A 22,977-nucleotide genomic window follows, 5' to 3' on the forward strand; every position below is an offset into this window, starting at 1 on the left:
TATTTAATACTCCTAATTAGCATCCAAACATCCGATGTGATATATGCTAAACTTTAGCATGGGGTATCCAAACACCCCTAAGAGACGGCCACAGATATTAGTATCCTTTTCGGTCCTATTTCATTTTTTCCTTTTATTTTGAGAGGTTCCTGGCCCTATTAGCTAGGTCCATTACTTTCCTTTTGAGACTGGGTCGTGAAACAGGCTGAAAGCCTACCCAACTGCAATGTAACAGAGTGATGGGCTTTACGGATACTGGGCCAAACCGCTTCAGTCTCTCAGCTGTCTCTAGTGTGAACGAGAGCTTTGCCAACGCACAACCCTAGTGTCTAGTGAGCAACAGCGGCCGCCGGCGAGACACCTGCGCGCGGCGGGGAGTGGGAAGGCAGGCGCCGGGCACCTGAAACCAGCGGTGGCAGGTTCGTGTCAGTGCGGCACCATTAAGCAGCTGCCGCAGGCAGTCGGCGCCACCGCAGCACCGGGCAGGTCGAGGCGAGGACTGAGCAGGTACATATTCCAAATTTCCAAGGACACCCATCAACTGATAACTGATAAGTCCTGCCTTTGTAGTCCGATGCATAATTGCAGCTACGCTAGACGCACAATCGAGGCGAATTCGATTAATACCCTGTTATAATATTCGAACCAATATATGCGCCAGCTCCCAGCTCTCTAATGGGTGAATCTCGCTTCTGTTTTCTTTTTCTATTTTTATCTCTAGGAATAGGATTATTTTACTGAAGCACACGAAATGGCTGTTGAACCATTAGAACCTATATTAGCTCATCATTCTACTTGTATCGATAGACTCCAACAATTGTTTATTCATCCATATGTTATATATACATTGGCAGTGGGTATTTAGATTCCTCAATAATGGAAAATAACGATGTCAAGATGCATTCGAAGTTGTAAAACTCAACAAAATTCTAGTAATCAAACTTCAAGCTTGGTTGATGACTTGACTTGTGACTAGCACACATTAATGAGCTATATATTGGTGATTGGCGCATCATTCATCATTTGGGTACTATCACCAGTTCCTCAATCTCATTGTTTTTCGCTTTGCTTCTGCTCTACTTATGTATAAATTTGGCTTGAACAATGCAGTTTTATGTAGGTTCCTTATGCATATCCTGAATTTGAGTCCTGCGTACGCTGTCTATACCACCCCTGCCACACCACTCAAGCACAGAGAACCACACAAACAGCAGGCCATGGCATCACTGGCGGGAAGGAGCAGCATCCGCCACTCCAAGATTCCAGAGTTCTTGGTGGGCCCTAGTGGGCAACCGATGCCAGCAGTAGGGCTTGGCACGGTGTCGCACCCATTCGTGGAGGACGAAGTTAGGGCCGCTGTGCTCACCGCGCTGGAGCTCGGCTACCGTCACATCGATACCGCAGCGCTGTATGCCTCTGAGCGGGTTGTCGGCGAGGCCATGGCTGAGGCATTGCAGTCTGGGATTGTGGCATCTAGGGAGGAGCTGTTTGTGACGAGCAAGGTGTGGTGCACACAGTGCCACCCTGAGCTCGTGCTCCCATCCCTTAAGGAGAGCTTGCAGTAAGTTTCTGGAGCTTGATTTTGCCTCCTGCCTATTTGGAATCTTATAGTAAACTTTGCAGTGAAATACTTGGTTCCTTAAACCAATTTCTCACTTAGGTAATTAAGAGATATTGGTGCGGTGAATTTGTATGGGGTGCCCATCTAATTGTTAGCCATGTTTCAGGCTTGCAGCTATTATTGAAACCAGAGCTCAAAGTATTGTTAAATTTGGAATCTGGAAACAGTTCACAACTAGAAGTTGAAATCAACCCTGATTTAGACCCAATCAAGTTACTGAATTTAAGGTTATTCTGTAAAAAAATTTAACAGATTGAACCGTTACATCCTGTTTGAAATCAAAATTCTATGTACCGAACATTTGTAGTCTATACCGAAAGCAAATATGCAACTTCAAATGTTAGTTCATAAACCTCACAGCATTAAAGTTAGTACAGAAATTATATGTTTACAAGTTGTAATTGAATTGGCACTATAAGTTACTGTATTTAACCACTTCTGCAGTAGCCGGCATTACCTATAGAAATAATCTACTTTGGTGATAGGCAAGATACTTACCTCTCCATCTGCAGGAACCTTCAAATGGAATATGTTGATTTGTACCTGATTCATTGGCCCATGGCTGTAAAGCCTAGCAAGCCTCATTTCCCAATGAAAAGGGAGGACATTGTGCCGATGGACCTGAGTGGTGTATGGCAGGCTATGGAGGAATGTCATCGGCTTGGCCTTGCTAAAATGATTGGTGTTAGCAATTTCACAACAAAGAAGCTGCAGGAGCTGCTTTCCATTGCAAAAATACCTCCAGCAGTAAATCAGGTTTGTATTAATCAATTAATGAATCGCTGATGGCAATAACCCTCTAGATTTCTGTTGTTAGCTACCAATCTTTAATTTTTCCAAGTTTCTTGTATGACTACCAATCTATTTTTGTATACCTCATGTTAAAGAAACCAATATATTTTACTATATTTTATTAGACCAAAGGCTTTTGGTTTTGGCCCAGCTTTATAGAAAGCAAAGATCATCCATTGGAGTTACCAGCTTTACAAAAAAGCTAGCAAAAAATCATGCAACTCCTACTTAGAGCTTACTAGGCCTTAGACAGAGGAGACCAAGAAACCTCATCATGGCGACATCAGCTAATGAGTTTTCTAGTTTCCTGATCAAGGACTTAAAAAAAACTCTCACTCTAGAATCCCTCCAAACTGTAATCTTCGCGCAAAATATATTGCTATCCATGACAACTGAAAGAGAACATGGTATATCGGTTATCCAACATCAACGGGTAGAATTGGATATGTCTCTTGACGTAGCCTCACAAGCTTTCCCTTCAGTCTCTGTCCACCCATTGTTGACCATCCTCCTTGTTTAACTGCTTCCATCGCTGCATAAGGGACACCATATGGAAGATCACAGTCTCTGTGGAAGAGGCTGCAATGTTTTGAAAGACTAAAACATTCTTAGTCAACCATAAGGTCCAACATACACCTCCAAGCATGAAATAGGGTTCTGTTTTAGCTGTTTATTTTGAACTTGAACCAGTAGTGTTTGGCAGCTCTCTAAGCTAACTGGGACATGCTGCCACTGAAAGATATCTCTGCACATACTCCACACACACGCAGCCATAGAGCATTGAACACTATATTATCGGTTATTTCAGTCACGCTGTTCTTCTTTGCACTCAGGAGTGCTTGGCCAGTTCTTCAACAACGGTTCAGCTGATTGAATCCTATCATTATAGACTTGCCACATGAAAACTAATTTTTAATAGCAATTTATCTTTCAACATATCAACCATTGTATTGTCTGTAACGGTGTAACCTCTGGAAACCTCACAAATTTATATAAAGATAAGGTGGATAAACCCTGACTTCTCCAGTGCCAAACTCACTATACTGAACTTTGAGCCGAGCTGATGAAACTCATTCTATATGGTCGTATCTTTTATAAGTTCAAGTCTTCCATATCATCTCAATGTCACATCAGTGGTAGTCATGCATGTGATAACCTCTGCAGGTTGAATTGAATCCGACTTGGCAGCAGAAAAAACTAATTGAGTTCTGCAAAGATAAGAGTATTCAGGTGGCTGCTTATTCTCCCCTGGGAGGCCAAAGAATACCTAAAATGAATCCAGTACGACAATCTGATGTTCTGGAAGAGATTGGAAGGACCAGAGGGAAGTCAGTGGCTCAGGTATGAACTGTATTCTCTCAATGCATCTTCATCTTACTAGAGCAATTCACTTGATTTCTCATCCAAACTCAAAATCTTTGAATGCTCTCACATATTTATCAAATTCGGTGTAGAGGTGATGATTGCACAGTATTTCTTGGCTAAAAACTAATTGCACATATTTATCACCTTACTAGGGCTTGCACAGTATTTCTTGGCTAAAAAACTTTATGCAGTTTGGCAGTGCACCTAATATGTAGTTTAACAAGCAAACGCATGAGAAAAACACACTAACAGCTCAACAAAACGATCTAATCTGTGTTCTGAACAAAATGTGACAGAAATCTGAATTCAATACTGGCAACCTGTCGCATTCTTGCAGTTTTGCTAACATTATGTGATTTTACCAACTCAACTAACTTCCCATTCCCCCCAGATTTCACTGAGATGGATCTACGAGCAAGGTGCAAGCATGGTGGTGAAGAGCTTGAAAAGAGAAAGGCTTAAGGAGAACATCGAGATTTTCGATTGGGAATTGAGTGATGGAGACCGGTCGAAGATTGGTCAGATACCACAGCGCAAGTTGATCACAGTACAGAATCTTCTCTGCCCTGAAGGCATCTCCAGTGTGGATATCTCGGATGTTGATGTTTTTGAAATGTAGCTGTGATCTCCGAATATTTGTGGTGGATGAAGAATTTAGTGTATAGCAGGTTTATACGTCAGAAGCAGGTAAGGCATCTTTTTCACATGTAGTCCCAAGAAAGTAGACATAGGCTAAATCCTTTGTTCCCATGACTTTTCTTTTCCTGCAGGTTACCTGACTCTGCTCTGCGCAATCTGTGATAAGATTAAATTGCACAAATTTTCGCTAGCACATATACCATCCATGCTGACTTTTATTCTGAGTCACTGAGATATGTTATATATGTTAGCATTGAACCTAAGACTGCTTAATGGCGTAGCTTTTTCGTTTGTTGACCACATCAGCTTTGCTCTTTTCCAGTAAGCAGCCTTTTTTTTGGGTTCTAACTAGGGAGGTTGCAGTTGTCCTTGCATTTTGAAAGGTTCAGCTCATTGAGCATTTTCAATCGATTTCATGGCCTACAGCATACAGTATTTCCTGTCTATGTCTCAATCCATTATCGCTGTTTTTGAAAACTAATACCTGACAATTTGGGCTCTTAGGAGAGGTGCAATGTTTGCAGCCTCGATATGAAAATGCGCACTTTGTTACACCGTTCTCACTTGAAAATGTGCTGGTTTTCTGATCCCACTGAAAATGCGCTGTCTTTCTTCTGTACTATTTTTCTTATTTCTTTTTGGCAGAACACACTATAGCGGGTGTCTTAGTTCGCGGTGAAGAGGCGCAAGGAGAAATTCGCATGGTTTAGTGCACAAGGGTTACTGGCTAACCAGTTGACACATAAATGACTGTCTACGGGTGATGGAGCAATCTTTCACAAGAACCTAAGCGCAGACTGAACGAGCAAATTTGAAAAAGAAAAGGAGATGAGGAGATACTGCCTTTCCATTTTGTTGTGCTTTTTATGCGCGCTTCGTCTTCGTTTATCGATCCTGTGTTCTAGATGTCCCCCTAGCACTGACCTGTCAGAAACGTGGAAAAAAGATAGAAGTATTTTCTGTTGAATGCTTGCAATGCAATGCACCCCCTCCGACCGTAAAGACTGTTCGAAGATAGTAGCAATGCTAAAAGTTTATAGTACCCTAATAAATCTTTTTAATCGGATGTATTACTGAGTTGAATTAATTATGCATGCACGCTTGCTCGGGCATCGATGGTGGGAGTAAATGATCAATCCGTTAACTGGGTCAGAAGGTATTATGATGGCCTTTGTTGGACTGTATGTTTGTTGGATTGTCTGAAAGTTATATAGACACTGTTTGTGGGATAAGTTTTGAAGGTTAAGAGCAACTCTAAAAGTATGCTAAAAATTTCTTCCCCAAAACGAGGTATTGGAGGTTATGCTAAAATATTTCTCCTTCAAAAATATATCAACCCATAGCAGAATGCTAAAAGCTAGTCATTCTGCTAAAAGTTAGTCCCCCAATATTTCAAATCAAGCAACGTCATCGTATTGGATCCATTTTAAAATCCATTTTTTTTGCTAAGCAGCATTGGAACCTCACGCACCATCGCCAGGCTTTTTATTTCCTCACGCACCATCACGCCGCCAGAACCAAGGCCACCCACGCCATCGTCACGATCACGCCGGCGACAGATTTTTTATTTCCCTGTAAAAAATAATGCACAAGTAACTCCACATGCACAACCTCAATATTGCTATGATATATCTGAGTTGCATGTGGGGATCCATATATAAGACCATAACAATCATGAATCAGGATGAACATTTTTAAATTCCATAACAATCAAATGCAGTCTTGCACATAGCAATACCCTCATTATCGTATTTAAAGTACTCCATACATCAGTCTTGCACATAATAGATCACACACTTATTCGTAGTGCTAGCAACAATACCATGGTAACTTGACTCTGCAACTATCAAAGGCTGCAAGCAGCATCTGTTATTCAAACTAGGACTTAAAGACTATATAGAGACAAACCATAAGTAGATACTATTGACAAGTTGAACCATATCACTTCTAAGTAGAAGCTGGATACATGGTTGTGCTCTTCTGGAGTGCCCAAGCCCTGTGCTTTAGCCTGATGAAGTCCGAAGCTTTTGTATCCACATCATCTTTCATCCTGTGGCCATGCCCCAACTTGTCACTGGTGCCTGGTGCTGCCCCATCCTTGATAGCATTGGACGTGGGACGGGGGGAGTACTGTAACAACAAGTTGACCGCAGAAATCTTGAGCTCGGTACTTGTGACATCTTCGTCCACTGCGCCCCCTGCCGCCCCCTGCCGCCGGGTTTGGGTACACGGCGCACGCCATCTACCTCGCCGATGCAATTTTGTAGCGAGTTTGTAAATTGTAAACCCCGGATCACATCGTTTTGCACGCAACCTTTCCCGATTCGAGGTCACCACCTGCGCTGCTCCCCGTCGACTGCCTCGATGTATAGGAACTGCCAAGTTTTGGCGAGAGGCCATTTGTTTAGGACCGCGGCCATCGCGACCCGCGACCCGGATCGCCTTGGTTTTCGCCACGGCCATTTCCCCGATTCCACCGACGGAGGCACTCACCTCACCCTAGGCGGATAGTGGGCACGCCGTTGTATTGCTAATTTGCTACTAGCGCCCATGGAAGCCATGGCACGCAATCTAGTGGCAATATGCGTGCGTGGTTGACCAAATTAACTTCATCCACTCCAATCCATGCGTGCATGCGGCCAATCGCCTGTGCTCTGATGCTATAAAAGGAGGTAGGACAACGACGTCGATCAACTCACAGCAACCCACTACTAAGGCCTTCATCATGTCTCTGCACTCCAGCAGCTCACCTGTGCTCCCGCTGCTCGTGCTCTCGCTGCTGCTGCTGTCGCCTCCGGGGACACTAGCCGGCGATGCCCACCCGCCGTCCAAGCCCGTAGTGACCGCCATCACCAAGGACGACTCCACCGGGCTCTACACCATCCCCGTCAAGAACGGCGCGCCGCTCGTCCTCGACCTCGCCGGCCCGCTGGTCTGGTCCCCGTGCCAGTCCCCGCACCGCACGGTCCCGTGCAAGTCCAGCGTCTGCACCGTCGCCAACAGGAACCGCCCGGCTAGCTGCGCGTCGTCCGCCAACGGCGGCCAGCCGGGCTCCGCCGACCCCAACTGCGCCTGCACCGCGTACGCGTACAACCCGGCGAGCGGCCAGTGCGCCGGCGGTGACCTCTTCTCCGTGCCGCTCTCCGCCAACGCCACGGACGGCAACAACCCGCTGTTCCCCGTGACCTTCTCCGCCTACTCGGCCTGCGCGCCCGACGGGCTCCTCGAGTCGCTCCCCTCGGGCGCCGCCGGCGTCGCGGGCCTGTCGAGGCAGCCGGTGTCGCTGCCGTCCCAGGTCGCGTCCAGGCTGAAGGTGGCCAAGGAGTTCGCGCTGTGCCTCCCCGGCAGCGGCCAGACCGGTGCTGCCATCTTCGGCGGCGGCGCGTTCGTGATCCAGGCGGCTCCACAACCCATTGATTTCGCCGGAGAGATCCGCCAGAACCCCCTCCCCCTCCTCAAGAACCCCAAGAACGGCGCCTACTACTTCGGCGTCCGCGGCATCGCCGTCAACCAGGAGCACCTGAACCTGCCGGCCGGCGCCTTCGACCTCGACCGCCGCCAGGGCACGGGCGGCGTCGTGTTCAGCACCGCGACGCGGTTCACCACGCTGCGCTCCGACATCTACAGCGCGGTGATGAACGCGTTCGACGCGGTCACGCGCGGCATCCCGCGCCGGAAGCCCTTCCCGCCCTTCCAGCTGTGCTACGACGTGTCCGGGGTCCCCACGACCCGGGTCGGCCCCGCCGTGCCGAACATCGACCTGATGCTCGACGGCGGCCGGAACTGGACGCTTCCCGGCGACAGCTTGCTGGTGCAGTTCGGCGGCGGGACAGCGTGCTTCGCGTTCGATAGCATGGGGAACGAGCAGTCGGCGGCGTTTAACTCGCCGGCGGTCATCTTCGGGGCCCACCAGATGGAGAACAACCTGCTGCTGTTCGACCTGGAGAAGGGCACGTTCGGCTCCAGTGGGCTGCTCTTGGGAAGGAGCACCACCTGCGGCAACTTCAACTTCGCCGTGGGGAGCTCGTAGAAGTGTCAGCAGAGTAGCAGGAAGGATTCATCCTATTTCCAATTTTCTCTGTTTCGTACGAGTCCAGCTAGTTTCTTTTTGTTTCTCTGTTTCCATGACCTCGTTTCAGTACCTGAAAAAAAAGAAACAGGGGAATTTGCATCCAATATACAAACATTAAAGACGCACTTTTCACCTATACAATATTAACATCAGACTACAATTCATTTATACATAATAAAACAAATATTTTACTACTCCCTTCCAAATTGCAAGTTACTTTGAGATTAATAGATTTTGTCATATACCTAAGATATACACTATCTCTATATACGTTGCAAAACTATATATATTTACAAATACTAAAATAATTCGAAATGTAGGAAGTATAATTTATTAGAAAAAAAATGGATCTATACCATTGAAAGATTCAAACTTTAGAAAAATATCATAAAAGATTGAACTTTAGAAATTTGCCATCGAAATGTTGCTCTATTATTTCTTTCTACTCATTCATGTTATCTACCCCTCCATTACGAATTGTAAGGAGTTTTAGCTTTTCTAAACATGAAGCTTTTACTGTGTACATAGGAATTCAAAAAACCCCTCGTAATTAGATGTGAACTCTTGATTAAAAAAAACAAACGAATTCACCCAGCGAGCCTGCCCGGCCGAACGCACACACGCACCCCAGGCCCAAACACACGGATCCAAGGCTGCAGTCCATCGCCATCCCTGTTCCTCCGAGAACGGCGGGCGCTCGAAGTGGCTCGCGAAGCTGCGCCGCCCCCCGACGAAGTTGACCATCGCGAGCGCCCCAACTCAGCTGAGGCGAGCACGACCCGGTCCGACGGGTGCACGGGGAGCCTCTCGGCGCGGGAACCGCGCGGAGCGTGGCGAGGAGTGCGAGTCCGTCGGCATCGTAGTGGTGGAGCACACTCCGTCGTCGCAGTCGGCGAGGAGGTTCCGTCGTAGTGCCCAGATGAACCGCTCGTAGGAGCCGGTGACAAGGTGAGTTCGTGAGGTTTTTGTTTATCTCGGTGTCATTACGAGGAAATTTGCCAAAAAAGAAACTTATTGATTTCTGCAAAGATAAGTGTATTCAGTTGGCGGCTGCCATCGAGATGCAGGCCACGGCCCACAAGCAAATAACCAGGCACCACACTAGCTGCCTCTGCGATGCAATTTTGTAAGCCAGATCACATCTTTTGCACGTAACCTTTTCTTGATTCGAGGCCACCACGTGCAATCTCTCGACTGCCGCGGTGCACGTAACAAACCACACGCCTCCAGCATTATAGATGGCCAGACCACTGGGTGGCCCGTAGCACAGCCCAAAAAAGTCCAGCACTAGCCCGGCACGACCCGTAATGGATAGTGCCCAGGCCGACTCGGCATGATACGTCGGGCCATGCTTGGGCTGCCTCCCCGGCACGCTGGACTAGCACGAGCCCGGCACGGATTTTGGGTCAACCCGATACCCTGCGACCCTCCTTCCAACCATTGGATCAAGCGGGACGCTCCCCCTCCCCCTCCTGATCGTTGGATCGGAACGTTGGGGAGGGTAGTATATAACCCCAGGGTCGGCCGCGTCCCCCAGCTAGAAACCCTAACGGTTCATTTTTTCCTTTGTTCGGCCGACGCTCTCGCCCCTTCACGACTCTCTGGCTCTCTCGCCCTCTCGTCTCCTCCCTCTCCGGCGACCGGAAGTCGGCGTTGGCCGCCGCCCTAGCCAGAAACCCTAGCCTCCTTGCTCCCCCGCCCACTCCTCCCTCGACTCCCATCACTCTTCGCCTCTCCGCCTCTCTCTCTCCTCCTCTAACCTCTCGCACCTCTCTAGACTAGATGACTAGATCCACTCTCTGGCCGCTCCCGTCATCTCCTTGCTAGATCCGTTGGTCGTCGACCTCGCCGGTCGCTCTGGTGGTCCAGAACCGTCGGTAAGATCTCCTCCCCTCATCGGTCACTCTAGTGCTCTGGAACTGTCGGTAAGATCTCCTCCCCTCATCGGTTGCTCTGGTGCTCCAGATACGAAACCGCCAGTCTCGAAGCCGTTGAGGGACTAGAGGTTCGGTGATTTGCTAGTTAGCCATCGATCTTGTTCTAGCCTAATTGTCTTCTTCCCCCATCCCCCACCTACTCCTCTCTCCTGTCGCCACCTCTCTCTCATCCTCTTGCTCCTCCCTAGCTCTAGTGCTCCGGATCCGTTGTTCGTCGACCTCGTCGGTCGCTCTGGTGCTCCGGATTTGCTGGTAAGCCATCGATCCCTCGCTCCTCCTTGGCTTTGGTGCTCTACTTGATTTCTTCTTTTCTTTGACGTCTTGTCATCTCTGTTTACAGGGCAGTCTGTTGAGGGACTAGAGCACCGACGATGGACGACGACGACGAGTTCCAGGGCACACCATCAACGATGAGCTTTGGATGATGGGCCAGCGTCCAGATGACGAGAGTGACATAGGGACGGGGCGGGAAGAGCTCTTCGGTGGCAGCGATGCCGAACCAATAGACGTCGCTGATGGCGGTGACGACGGTGCTGGTGAAGCAGCACCTAATGCTGCTGATCCAGACATGGTGAGTAGCGGCACTAAGAGGAGCCGTTCCACCACCTCTGAATGCTGGAAGGACTTCGAAAAGATATTCAAGGACATCAATGGTAAGAAGGTAAGGGTCTCTACTAAGGCATTCATTATGGCACTTTATACGCTGCTCAATCTTCTATTGGCACTAGCCATCTAAACCGGCATGTTGAGAAATGCCCAACGAGGAAGTCAAAGCTTCGTGTTTTCCAACCTTTGATCCAATTCAATATGGACGGAAGTGTCCGTCACTAGGATTACAGTTCTGAGGTAGCTCGTACTCAGCTTTGTTGAATGATTGCTAGACTTGATTTTTCTCTTAGTTTTGGTGAATCTGCTGCATTTGAAGAGTACTTTAAGTTTGCTCATAATCCTAGATTCTCTACTGTTTTTAGATAAACGACCACTAGAGATTTCAGCAAGTACTTTAATGATTACCGTGCTAAGTTTATTGAATCATTAACTAGTATTTCATCTGTGTCTATCACTTCTGATATCTGGTCTAGTAATATTAAGGAAGATTACCTTTCTCTACTGTTTCTAGATAAACGACCACTAGAGATTTCAGCAAGTACTTTAATGATTACCGTGCTAAGCTTATTGAATCATTAACTAGTATTTCATCGTTGTCTATCGCTTCTGATATCTGGTCTGGTAATATTAAGGAAGATTATCTTAGTATGGTTGCTTATTATGTTAATGTTGAATGGCAATTAGAGAAGAGGATAATTGATTTTAGGCTCATTGATGAATCTCATATTGGCCAGAACATTGTTGATCGTGTGACTTCTATGCTTGAGGAGTATGATTTGATTTCAAAGATATTTTCTGTTACTTTGGATAATGCCTGTGCTAATGCCACGTACTAATGCCGCAGCACCCCACCCGTGCTCCCGCTGCTCGTGCTCTCGCTGCTGTTCCTGCTGTCGCCTCCGGGCGCACTCGCCGGCGATGGCAAGCCCATCGTGACCCCCATATCGAAGGGCGCCTCGCTCTACACCGTCCCCGTCAAGAACGGCGCGCCGCTCGTCCTCGACCTCGCCGGCTCGCTGGTCTGGTCGCGGTGCCCGCCGCCGCAGGGCAGGGCCCCGTGCAAGTCCAGCGTGTGCGCGGTCACCGCGAAGTCGCTCTCCGCCAACGCCACGGACGGGAAGAACCCGCTGTACCCGGTGTCCTTCCCCGCGAACGTGGCGTGCGCGTCCGACGGGCTCCTCGCGACGCTCCCACCCGGCGCCGCCGGCGTCGCGGGCCTGTCGAGGACGCCGACGTCGCTGCCGTCCCAGGTCGCGTCAAAGCTGAAGGTGGCCAGGCAGTTCGCGCTCTGCCTCCCAGGCGGCGGCCAGACCGGCGCGGCCATCTTCGCCGGCGGCCCGTTCCAGCTCCTGGCTTCCCCGCCCGTGGAGCTCGCGGAGGGTCTCCGTCGGAACCCCATCCCGCTCCTCGACAACCCCAGGAACGGCGCCTACTACTTCCGCGTGCACGGCATCGCCGTGAACCAGGAGCCGGTGCCCGTACCGGCCGGCGCCTTCGACCTCGACGCCCGGCACCGCACGGGCGGCGTCACGCTCAGCACGGTGACCCCCTACACCACGCTGCACTCCGAAATCTACCGCGCGCTGCACGACGCGTTCGACGCGGCCACGAGCGGCATCCCGCGCGCGCCGCCCGTGGCGCCCTTCCAGATGTGCTACCAGTCGTCCGCGTTAGGCTCCACCCGGCTCGGCCCCGCCGTGGCGAACATCGACCTGACGCTCGACGGCGGCCGCATCTGGCAGCTGCCCGGCGCCAAGTCGCTGGTCGGGGTGAACGACCAGACCTTCGCGTTCCTCGAGATGGGGCCCGCGGCGGCGGTGCCCGATTCGCCGGCGGTCATCATTGGGGGCTACCAGATGGAGGACCACCTGATGCTCTTCGATCTGGAGAAAGGGACGCTCGGGCTCAGTGGACTGCTCCTCGGAATCCGCACTACCTGTGGCAACTTCATCTTCACCATGGGAAGCTCGTAGAAGCGTGTCAACGCAGCAGCAGGAGTCCTTTGTTTTCCTTTTGCTCGAAGAGTTACAGTTACAGGTCATGCCGTCACCGTTTGCTTTCCACGTTCCTACGAGACTAGACCTTTGTTTCATTTCGGTGAGTCTCCTACTAGTCGACCTGTAATGCAATCGTTTGATTGTCACGTTAGCAATGGAAATAAAAATTGGTCAATGAAATCTTTTTACTTCCCTGTATACTTCTTTTGTGGTATGTCCTATTAAAAGTGATCTTTTCGTGCTAGCCACCATTGACTTTTGAGTATGACGTACGATCATTTATATATGTTGTCAAAAAATTTAGTGTGAACATGCAAAAAATATGAATCGTATTTAAAGTACATCAAATAAAACAAGCCAAAAAATATATTATTTGCATAAATTTTTAATAAGACGAACCCTTGAGGGGATGGAAAATTACAAGCAAGCTCTTTTGGGATCCTTTCAGCCAACTTTGTCATTAATTAGAACAGCAGAACTTGAAGTTTGAAACTGAATCCCAATGGCGGAACGTGTCAGCAATGTTGATGTACACGACTTGTAACATTTGGAATTTTTGAGAGGACATCGACAACATCATGGAGATCGGCTTGAGGAAGACAACCATGAGAGGGCTCTTAGAGCCGCATTTTTCTTAAGATTAGTCATTACTTTGTTAGAGAACCGATTTATGTAATATCGACTATGTAAGAACTTTCTTTCTTCTCCTGCTTATATAATTTGGCAGTGCTCCTGCTGCCTTTGGTTAAAGAAAACGGATGAAGTTTTGTCAAAGTTTTGAAACAGCTCCAAGAGAAGTCCATCCCATCAAACAAAACGATGCATTTCTTCTTCCTCTCCCTTCTTCCTTCTTTCCTCCGGGGGGCTCAGGCCCTCCATTGGCCCGCATGGAGTTAAGGTAGACATAGCTTTAACTTGGGAGTCACTGGAGTTTATGCTAGCGAAAGCACCTGCATCAGAAATGCTAGGGAGGAGGAGCAAAATTCAATGTGATACCTTGCTATTTGGTTACTGTAGAGAGAGAGGTGCATAGGTATTCATAGTTATTCACGTGAATACTCATAATTTTGGACCAAGTTTTTACTATATACATAGTTTCAATGTTGTTCATATATGTATGAAGGCCCAGCCGTCACTATCCCACCCGAGGAATCTTGTTTTTTTTTACAATGCATACTAAAATGAAAATCTTGCCCACGTCGTAATGGGGAATGAATAGTCATATACTTTTAGCTATGAAAATCCCGGGACTACGCTACTACCTATTCCCTATGACAAATAATGTTTGTCTAAATTTATAACGTCTGTCAAATCAAGGACGCAACATATAAAAATATATTCATACTAGATATAATGATGCTAATTTGATGTTATAAATACTATTGATTTTTATAACTAGTCCATCAACCCATGCTCCAACATGAGCTAATGTTTTTAGAAGCTATTGTATTTAAAAATTATTTAGAAATTAAACTCCTAGCTAATAATCAAAATTATTTACCTACCGCTCTCTTATTTTTCAATACTTCAACATAATACTTATATAGATATATACCTATCTTTATCCAGTTATGATTGATTTTTAATTAATAATTACTCTATGCACATTTTCATCCATATTCGTACTTTTTCCATTTTGTATCACATGTTCAATCCTCATACATTATGTTTAGCATACAAATCAATATTTTTCATCGATTCCTCACATACAATAATAAATGGTCTAAATAGTGGCACTCACCATATGTATATACTTTAAATTAGTATTTTTATAGTAACAATGACATAAATAGGTAATTTAGAATCATATATTAGTTTACTTTTTGTATGATGCACATGAAGATAATTACCATCACAATGGTATTCTCTAGATGGAACTCACAATTGTATTCTGAGCCTGTCATCAATTACTTGCTATCCGAGATGCCCGATGATTTTTCTCCGCGCGTGAGGAACTGCAGGATTGCCACGATCGAAGATCGAAGATGGTCGGCGTTAGTTTATCTCCGTGTGTGAGAGTCGGAGATGGCCGGCGTTAGTTTATCTCCGTGCGTGAGAGGCAGCTGTGTGATTATCCTGGTTTTATCTATTTCTAATTTATTTCTAAATCAATGGCTGTGATTTTTTTAAAACTCCTACCTCGTAATGGGACTATTGCTTTTTATAATGTTAGTGGTGGGAAATTTTGATGCAAATTTAGGGAGTTATTTTAATTTTTTTATAATGGTATAAGTGAGTAATTTAGATGAAGATTAGAGGTTACTTTAGTTAATTTATATAATGGCAGAGGTGGGTAATTTAGATATGAATCTAGAGGTTACTTTATGCTATTTTCATAATAGCAGAGGTGGATAATTTTTTTAGAAAACATAATAGATCCAATGGCTATTATGATTTTAATCTATCGAATTGATGACTAGATGTTTTATTTTTTTGAGAGAATTTTTAGGATTTCTCTATGTTTCTAGAGTGTCCACCTAGGATCCTAGGTGGCTTCATGTGGAGGCTTCAAAAGGAGCCTCCTGTTTACTTTAAGTTATTTTTAATAACGACATACATGGGTAATATAGATAAAATTTTAGAATGACATTTTAAGTTATGCTTTATAATGATGTGTATTAGTAAATTGGATGAAGATTATGATGTTATTTTAGATTATTTTTTATAATAGCTAAGCTCGGTAATTTAGATATAGGGTTAGAGCTCATTTTTGAATATTTTCACGGTGGGTAACTTTTTAGAAAATATAATAGATCAATGGCTATGATTATTAGAGTTTACAGGATTGGTGTTTGATGTTTTTAAATTTTATGAGAATTTATCTCTTTTTTCTAGCTTGTCTCGTGGGAACTAATGCGGAGTCTCCAATGGAAAAAAAGAGACTACATTGCTACAAAACTATTACCATAAGCTACCTCTCGTTTGTTAAATATTCGAACACAATACTTATGTAGATACATACTTAATATCTTCATCCAATTATGATAGATTTTAGTTAGTAATTACTCTATAATATTTTCAACCACATTTATAATCTTTAACTTTTCACTTTGCATCACAGGTATACACTTGAAATTTGTTTAATGAACTCTAAGTTTGAGATACAATTTTAGCATAGAAATCTATATTCTCATCACTTTATATTCTTATAGATGGTAACACATATCATGCGTATAGACCTTAATTGTTATATCGTATACCAATAGTAAAAGATATATAGTAAAAGATATAGACGATTTAGAATCATATATTGTTGTATATTTTTAATTAAGGTTATTTGATTTAAATGTAGGGTTACCTCATGTTATTTTTAATAATGGCATGTGTGGGTAATATAGATGCTAATTTAAGGGGTTACTTTAAGTTTTAAGTTTTTTAAGTAATAATGGTAGGCAATTCAATTGCAAATTAGAGGGTTATTTTAAATATTGTTTATAATGGTATAAGTGGGTAATTTGGATTGCTTTAGTTTATTTTATATAATGGTAGATGTGGATAATTTATATATAGATTTAGGGGATTACTTTAGGCTATTTTCATAATGGCATAGGTCGGTAATTTTTTAGAAAACATAATAGATCCAATGACTATGATGATTTGAATCTATTGATTGATGGTCGGATGTTTTGCTTTTTTTTTTGAGAATTTTCAGGATTTCTCTCTTTTCGTAGAGTGTCCACCTAGAAATCCTAGGTGACTTCACCTGGAAGTTTCGAAAGGAGCCTTCAATTAGTAATAGTAAGATTGCGAGACTGATCAACCGACACGTCAAACCAGCCTCCATCGAGATTATTATGGGCCTGTTTAGCTTCTACGTGCTAAAGTTTAGCACCTGTCACATCATCGGATGTTTGGATAGGAGTATTAAATATAAGCTAATTACAAAACTAATTGCACAGATGGAGTCTAATTCGCGCTAATTAATCCATCATTAGTAAATGGGTTCGCTTGACGAATCTATTAAGCCTCATTAATCTATGATTTGACAATATGGTGCTACAATAACCATTTGCTAATGATGGATTAATTAGTTTTAATAGATCGTCTCGCGAATTAGCCTAGGGGTTCTACAATTAATTTTATAATTAGCTCATATTTAGTCCTTATAATTAGCATCCGAACATCCGATATGATATGGTTAAAGTTTAGCAACTAGTATCAAACACCCTATATTAGAGAACACGGTTTCAACCATGACAATCTCCCTCTGCGGAGGAATCCGGCTGATCTTGAACCAATCTGCATGCGGTGGTCTCGTACTCGAAAATCATCTCAAGGTTCTTCGCAAGCCTGTCCTTGTGTTGAAGTTGAAGCTCTTGACACTCCCTGCTCATATATCAATCTCAGCGACACCTGGATGAAGATGAGAATCGACGCCCCTGTTCGACGAATACGAGCGAGCAGCGGCGGCATCGAGCGTGCGGCTGCCGATTTGGGCCGGCAAGGTAGCGAATGAAGACAAGCGGCGGCGGACTCAAGCGACCGTCGAGCAAATCAAGCGGAACGCCGGAGTATCCACGCGCTGCGCTGGAGGGGGGATATGTTGCCTCGCTACTCCAGGGACCCGCTTGCTGGAGTGTTTTTTTTCTTCCTTTTGCCATCGGTTCCTAATTTTTGAGTAGAGGTTGATCAGCAGGGGTCTTGCTGGAGCTGCTCTCAGAAGCTCTAATGTACACTCATAAAATTAATATTATAGAAAACCATGAACACTCATTTCTTTCTGAACATGGACAATATGATCCGTGCTGATAGAAGGCAAGCTAAGAATTGACAAATACACACAACTCCAATGATTTACACTTTAGGGACGACGTTTCAGTTGCAGCACCGTACCCAAACGTACAATACACACAGCTCCAATATGCTTTAGGGCCGGTCACTGCTAGCTCCAGAAATTCTTACAGCAACAGTTGTTGTAACAGTATTTATTGATTAAGAAACTCTAGTATATTCTTTTTAGTTTAGATCACTTTATAGTATAGTATCTTTATATATAAACTCTAAATCCTATATGCGTCTCCGAGCTGCAGGTGTGAGGAATCAATGTTGAGTGTATGGCCGGCATCCAGAAATTCCCAGTGTGACTCCTCATGCATGCTCGAGCCACCAAATATCTAGCCCATTGCAAATGCATGGAGATGCCGGTTACATTTCAACGACATCGACCTCGGTGATATCCACGCTGGAGACGCCTTCGGGGCAGAGGATTCCCGTCACTCTGGCCATTTTGTGCTGTGGCATCTGACTTATCTTCAGCCGGTCCTCGTCGCTGAGTTCCCAGTCGAAGATCTCGGTGTTCTCCTTGAGCCTCTCCTGTTTCCAGCTCTTCACCACCATGCTTGCGCCTTGCTCGTAGATCCATCTCAGCGAAATCTGAGGGGGAGAATGTATGCATGCGGATGAGATGTCAGCCACGCTGCTAGCATGATGCTAACAATGATCCGATCCAGTACTGTTAATACACGAGTAATTAAATGGATCACTAAACTGGGATTACGAAGAAATGCAGTCGATACCTGAGCCACCGACTTCCCTCTAGCCTTCGCAATCCCATCTAGAACCTTAGACGGTAGTACTTTGGATCTAAATTGGCCTCCCAAGGGAGAATAAGCAGTCACATGAATACCCTTATCTTTGCAGAACTCAATTAGTTTCCGCTGTTGCCAAGATGGATTTAATTCGACCTGCAAAGTGTAGTCTCATGCATCAGTACCTCTGATATTGTGACATGTGAGACAGTGTGGCTTGAGACTCGAGAACAGAGCCGACCGTGCATTAGCACGTTTTTCATTAAGAGGAGGAGAAAAGTTACAACCTAAGGAAATGATGAAACGGGCCGAGATCTAGAGAAAAGAAAAGAAACACACACACACACATACATGTGCAGACAATACATTGCAAGGGCTGTGCGACCAAGGGGGAGAGCGCCGAAACTTCTGTGCAAGCGGCAGACTTGAGAACAGAGCCACATACAAATTAAGCAAATAAGTTTTCATCAAATTGGCTCAAGCTCTACTGCTGCTATAGTACATAGTAGCATTTTTGTTTTTATTTTTGTATGAAGTGTAAACATAGTAAGAAATATTTTAACACAGTAAGAAATGCTAGCACTAAAAATAAGCGGAAGTTGTCTAGGAGTTGTATAACAACAAATATTTTAACACAGTAAGAAATGCTAACTAGTGTTTTGAACTAAACAGGTACGATATTTCTCGGTCGTCGTATCAACAGTGAAAAAGAGAACGGCCAGGTGTGACTATTCATCAGTTGATCAGCACGAACCTGATTCACTGCTGGGGGGACATTTGCGGTTGCAAGCAGCTCCTTGAGCTTCCTTGTCGTGAAATTGCTAACGCCGATCATCTTAGCAAGGCCCAGGCGATGGCATTCCTCCATTGCCTGCCAGACGCCGCCCAGGTCCATCGGCACCATGTCCTCCCTCTTCATTGGGAAGTGGGGCTTGCTTGGTTTTACAGCCATGGGCCAATGGACCAGGTACAAATCCACATATTCCATTTGAAGGTTCCTACAGATCGATGAAGAGATAAATAAAGGAACCTTCCCTGAGCTTGACATCAAAGCACAGCCTATTTTTTGTGCAATTGGTACTCCCAGCCGCCGCAGAATCGATTAGCAATTTAGCATTCTAAAGGAGAAGCGAACTCAATTTTGACGAAAGCTTACTGCAAACTCTCCCTGAGGGAAGGGAGCACGAGCTCCGGGTGGCACTGCGTGCACCACACCTTGGTCGTCACGAACACCTCCTCCCTGGACGCCACGACACCGCGGCGCGCCGCCTCGGCCACGGCCTCGCCGACGGCCCGCTCGGAGCGGTAGAGCGAAGCGGTGTCGAGGTGGCGGTAGCCGAGCTCCAGCGCGGCGAGGACGGCGGCCCTGACATCTTCCTCCACGAGCGGGAACGATGCCGTGCCGAGCCCCACCGCCGGCACCGGCCGCCCGGCAGGGCCCGCTGGAAACTCTGGGATCTTGGGGGAGCGAGCGCTGGCCATCCGTGGTGGCGATGCCATGGGCGCCGGCGCGCCGCCGCCTGCGCGCTCTCCTTTCTCTGCTTGGTCAGCTGATTCCACGGCCGTGCCGTCGGGCGAGGAGAGTTGACTGAACCGGGGGCTTCCAACGCAATTACGAAAAAAAAAATCCCAAAAGAAAACGAGCCTCATGACTCGTGAGTCGCGCGAGACGTATAAAATAACCATCGGGCCGGCAGGCAGGTAGTTACACATTGGTTCCTTCACCGAGCACTGTGTTACCTCACCGAGCAACGATAAAGAATGAGCGTAGAGGTTTGGTTTTCTTGTCTGGGCACCTCAAAATCTGTGTGGACGAGTTTTAGCTTGCTTCCGTGGAAGAGCAAAATTAGCTCGGGCGAGCTCCTCGTTGCTCGCGAGGCAAGCAGAGATTGAGAGAACAAAGGTGCCAGTTTCAATCTGGCTGACATGCGGTCGAACAGATCGAGCCAACGATTTGGGCATCATTCGGTGTAAGTTAGACAGCATCACTCGGTTTTGTTTGGCAGAATGCTGGCGAGTACGATAAATGGGCCACAAACGCGTGCGTTCAAGAAACAAAGCCCAATTGACTACTCTCTCTATCAATAACTATAATTAAGTCCGGTAAATCAAACTATTTTAAATTTGATCAGATGTCCCTTTTGAAACTTCCAGGTGAAGCCACCTAGAATTCCTAGGTGGACACTCTAGAAAAAGAGAGAAATCCTAGAAATTCTTAAAAAAAGCAAAACATCCGACCATCAATCGATAGATTCAAATCATCATACCATTGGATCTATTATATTTTTTTAAAAAATTATCCACCTATACTATTATGAAAATAGCCTAAAGTAACCTCCTAAATCTATATATAAATTACCCACCTCTGCCATTATATAAAATAAACTAAAGTAACCTCTAATCTTCATCCAAATTACCCACTTATACCATTATAAATAATATTTAAAATACCCCCCTAATTTGCAATTGAATTGCCTAAAAAACTTAAAGTAACCCCTTAAATTAGTATCTATATTACCCACACATGCTATTATTAAAAATAACATGAGGTAATCCTACATTTAAATCAAATAACCTTAATTAAAAATATACAACATTATATGATTCTAAATCATCTATATCTTCCACTATTGGTATACGATATAACAATTAAGGTCTATACGCATAATGTGTGTCACCATTTATAAGGATATAAAGTGATGAGAATATAGATTTCTATGCTTAAATTGTGTCTCAAACTTAGGGTTCATTAAACAAATTCAAGCACATATCTGTGATGCAAAGTGAAAAGTTAAATATTATAAATGTGGTTGAAAATATTATAGAGTAACTAACTAAAATCTATCACAATTGGATGAAGATATTAAGTATATATCTAAATAAGTATTGTGTTCAAATATTTAACAAACGAGAGGTAGCTTATGGAAATAGTTTTGTAGTAATGTAGTCTCATTTTTTTTCATTGGAGACTCCGCATTAGTTCCCATGAGACAAGCTAGAAAAAAGAGACAAATTCTCATAAAAATTTAAAACATCAAACACCAATCCTGTAAACTCTAATAATCATAGCCATTGATCTATTATATTTTCTAAAAAGTTACCCACCATTGTCATTGTGAAAATATTAAAAAATGAGCTCTAAACCTATCTATAAATTACCGAGCTCAGCTATTATAAAAAATAATCTAAAATAACCCCATAATTTTCATCCAATTTACTAATACACATCATTATAAAGAATAACTTAAAATGTCATTCTAAAATTTAATCTATATTACCCATGTGTGTCGTTATTAAAAATAACCTAAAGTGAACAGGAGCCTTCTTTTGAAGCCTCCACACGAAGCCACCTAGGATCCTAGGTGGACACTCTAGAAAAATGGAGAAATCCTAGAAATTCTCTCAAAAAAACAAAACATCTGGCCATCAATTCGATAAATTAAAATCATAATAGCCATTGGATCTATTATGTTTTGTAAAAAATTACCCACCTCTGCCATTAGAAAAATAGCATAAAGTAACCCCTAGATTCATATCTAAATTACCCACCTCTGCCATTATATAAATTAACTAAAGTAACCTCTAATCTTCATCTAAATTACTCACCTATACCATTATGAAAAAATAAAATAACTCCCTAAATTTGCATCAAAATTGCCCACCACTAACATTATAAAAAGCAATAGTCCAATTACCCATATGAGGTAGGAGTTTTAAAAAAAATCACACCCATTGATTTAATTAAAAAAATCAGAAATGGATAAAATCACGATAATCACAGAGCTGCCTCTCACGCACGGAGATAAACTAGCGCCGGCCATCTCCGATCGTGGCAATCCTGCAGTTCCTCGCGCGCGGAGAAAAATCATCGGGCATCTCGGATAGCAAGTAATTGATGACAGGCTTAGCATATGCAGTTTCATGTAGAGAATATAATTGTGAGTTCCATCTAGAGAATACCATTGTGATGGTACAGAAATATCAAAGAGTAAACTAATATATAATTCTAAATTATCTATTTATGTCCTTGTTAATATAAAAATACTAATTTAAAGTATATACACATGATAAGTGCCACCATTTAGACTATTTATACATGTATGTGAGGAATCGATGAAAAATATTGATTTGTATGCTAAACATAATGTATGGAGGATTGGAGGTGTGATACAAAATGGAAAAAGTACGAATATGGATAAAAACGTGCATAGAGTAATTATTAATTAAAAATCAATCATAACTGGACAAAATAGGTACATATATAAGTATTACGTTGAAGTATTGAAAAATAAGAGAGTAGTAGATAAACAATTTTGATTATTAGTTAGGAGTTTAATTTCTAAATAATTTCCAAATACAATACCTTCTAAAAACATTAGCTCGTGTAGGAGTATGGGTTGATGGACTAATGGGAGTA

At 44.4% G+C, this 22,977-nt stretch overlaps 4 protein-coding genes across 8 annotated transcripts; 3 read left to right on the forward strand and 1 right to left on the reverse strand.

Moving 5' to 3' along the window:
* The first annotated feature begins 286 nt into the window (after positions 1-286).
* On the forward strand, positions 287-5,487 carry LOC117863540 (deoxymugineic acid synthase 1-D). 4 transcript variants are annotated; one of them, XR_004642247.2, is made up of 6 exons: positions 287-507; positions 1,111-1,561; positions 2,134-2,377; positions 3,578-3,754; positions 4,170-4,465; positions 5,063-5,487. XR_004642247.2 is itself a non-coding variant. In XM_034747316.2 (5 exons), the coding sequence occupies exons 2-5, from the start codon at positions 1,128-1,130 to the stop codon at positions 4,395-4,397; spliced, it is 1,083 nt and encodes a 360-aa protein (XP_034603207.1). In that variant the 5' UTR covers positions 287-507; positions 1,111-1,127; the 3' UTR covers positions 4,398-4,717. The 4 variants fall into 4 exon arrangements, 2 of the variants coding, with proteins under 2 accessions (XP_034603207.1, XP_034603208.1); XR_004642246.2 differs by lacking the exon at positions 5,063-5,487 and adding an exon at positions 4,549-4,717; XM_034747316.2 differs by lacking the exon at positions 5,063-5,487 and having other exon boundaries at positions 4,170-4,717.
* A 1,236-nt stretch (positions 5,488-6,723) lies between these two features.
* Positions 6,724-8,621, forward strand: LOC117864734 (chitinase CLP). The gene has a single exon (XM_034748840.2). It carries the CDS (start codon positions 7,143-7,145, stop codon positions 8,445-8,447), a length of 1,305 nt encoding a protein of 434 aa, XP_034604731.1. The 5' UTR covers positions 6,724-7,142; the 3' UTR covers positions 8,448-8,621.
* Positions 8,622-10,850: 2,229 nt separating this feature from the next.
* Positions 10,851-13,207, forward strand: LOC117864735 (chitinase CLP). The gene is made up of 3 exons (XM_034748841.2): positions 10,851-11,087; positions 11,668-11,804; positions 11,880-13,207. Exons 1-3 carry the CDS (start codon positions 10,851-10,853, stop codon positions 13,006-13,008), a joined length of 1,503 nt encoding a protein of 500 aa, XP_034604732.1. The 3' UTR covers positions 13,009-13,207.
* A 4,592-nt stretch (positions 13,208-17,799) lies between these two features.
* LOC117863539 (deoxymugineic acid synthase 1-D) lies at positions 17,800-20,207 on the reverse strand. 2 transcript variants are annotated; one of them, XM_034747314.2, is made up of 4 exons: positions 19,717-20,198; positions 19,315-19,558; positions 18,549-18,716; positions 17,800-18,405 (listed from the first exon to the last, which is right to left on the reverse strand). In XM_034747314.2, the coding sequence occupies exons 1-4, from the start codon at positions 20,058-20,060 to the stop codon at positions 18,178-18,180; spliced, it is 984 nt and encodes a 327-aa protein (XP_034603205.1). In that variant the 5' UTR covers positions 20,061-20,198; the 3' UTR covers positions 17,800-18,177. The 2 variants fall into 2 exon arrangements, with proteins under 2 accessions (XP_034603205.1, XP_034603206.1); XM_034747315.2 differs by lacking the exon at positions 18,549-18,716 and having other exon boundaries at positions 19,717-20,207.
* Between the last annotated feature and the right edge of the window lie 2,770 nt (positions 20,208-22,977).

Source organism: Setaria viridis, chromosome 7 (assembly GCF_005286985.2).
Source record: "Setaria viridis chromosome 7, Setaria_viridis_v4.0, whole genome shotgun sequence".
NCBI lineage: Eukaryota > Viridiplantae > Streptophyta > Magnoliopsida > Poales > Poaceae > Setaria > Setaria viridis.

What these genes read in the sequence shown, in the direction of transcription:
- LOC117863540 (XM_034747316.2), top strand. Translation starts at nt 1,128, where the DNA reads ATGCATATCCTGAATTTGAGTCCTGCGTACGCTGTCTATACCACCCCT. An exon ending in TACCTCCAGCAGTAAATCAG is followed by an intron (nt 2,378 to 3,577) that starts GTTTGTATTAAT and finishes TAACCTCTGCAG; the next exon opens with GTTGAATTGAATCCGACTTG. An exon ending in GAGGGAAGTCAGTGGCTCAG is followed by an intron (nt 3,755 to 4,169) that starts GTATGAACTGTA and finishes CATTCCCCCCAG; the next exon opens with ATTTCACTGAGATGGATCTA.
- LOC117864734 (XM_034748840.2), top strand. Translation starts at nt 7,143, where the DNA reads ATGTCTCTGCACTCCAGCAGCTCACCTGTGCTCCCGCTGCTCGTGCTC.
- LOC117864735 (XM_034748841.2), top strand. Translation starts at nt 10,851, where the DNA reads ATGGGCCAGCGTCCAGATGACGAGAGTGACATAGGGACGGGGCGGGAA. An exon ending in AGGACATCAATGGTAAGAAG is followed by an intron (nt 11,088 to 11,667) that starts GTAAGGGTCTCT and finishes GGTAATATTAAG; the next exon opens with GAAGATTATCTTAGTATGGT. An exon ending in GTGACTTCTATGCTTGAGGA is followed by an intron (nt 11,805 to 11,879) that starts GTATGATTTGAT and finishes CTAATGCCGCAG; the next exon opens with CACCCCACCCGTGCTCCCGC.
- LOC117863539 (XM_034747314.2), bottom strand. Translation starts at nt 20,060, where the DNA reads ATGGCATCGCCACCACGGATGGCCAGCGCTCGCTCCCCCAAGATCCCA. An exon ending in TCCCCCCAGCAGTGAATCAG is followed by an intron (nt 18,717 to 19,314) that starts GTTCGTGCTGAT and finishes TACACTTTGCAG; the next exon opens with GTCGAATTAAATCCATCTTG. An exon ending in GAGGGAAGTCGGTGGCTCAG is followed by an intron (nt 18,406 to 18,548) that starts GTATCGACTGCA and finishes TCTCCCCCTCAG; the next exon opens with ATTTCGCTGAGATGGATCTA.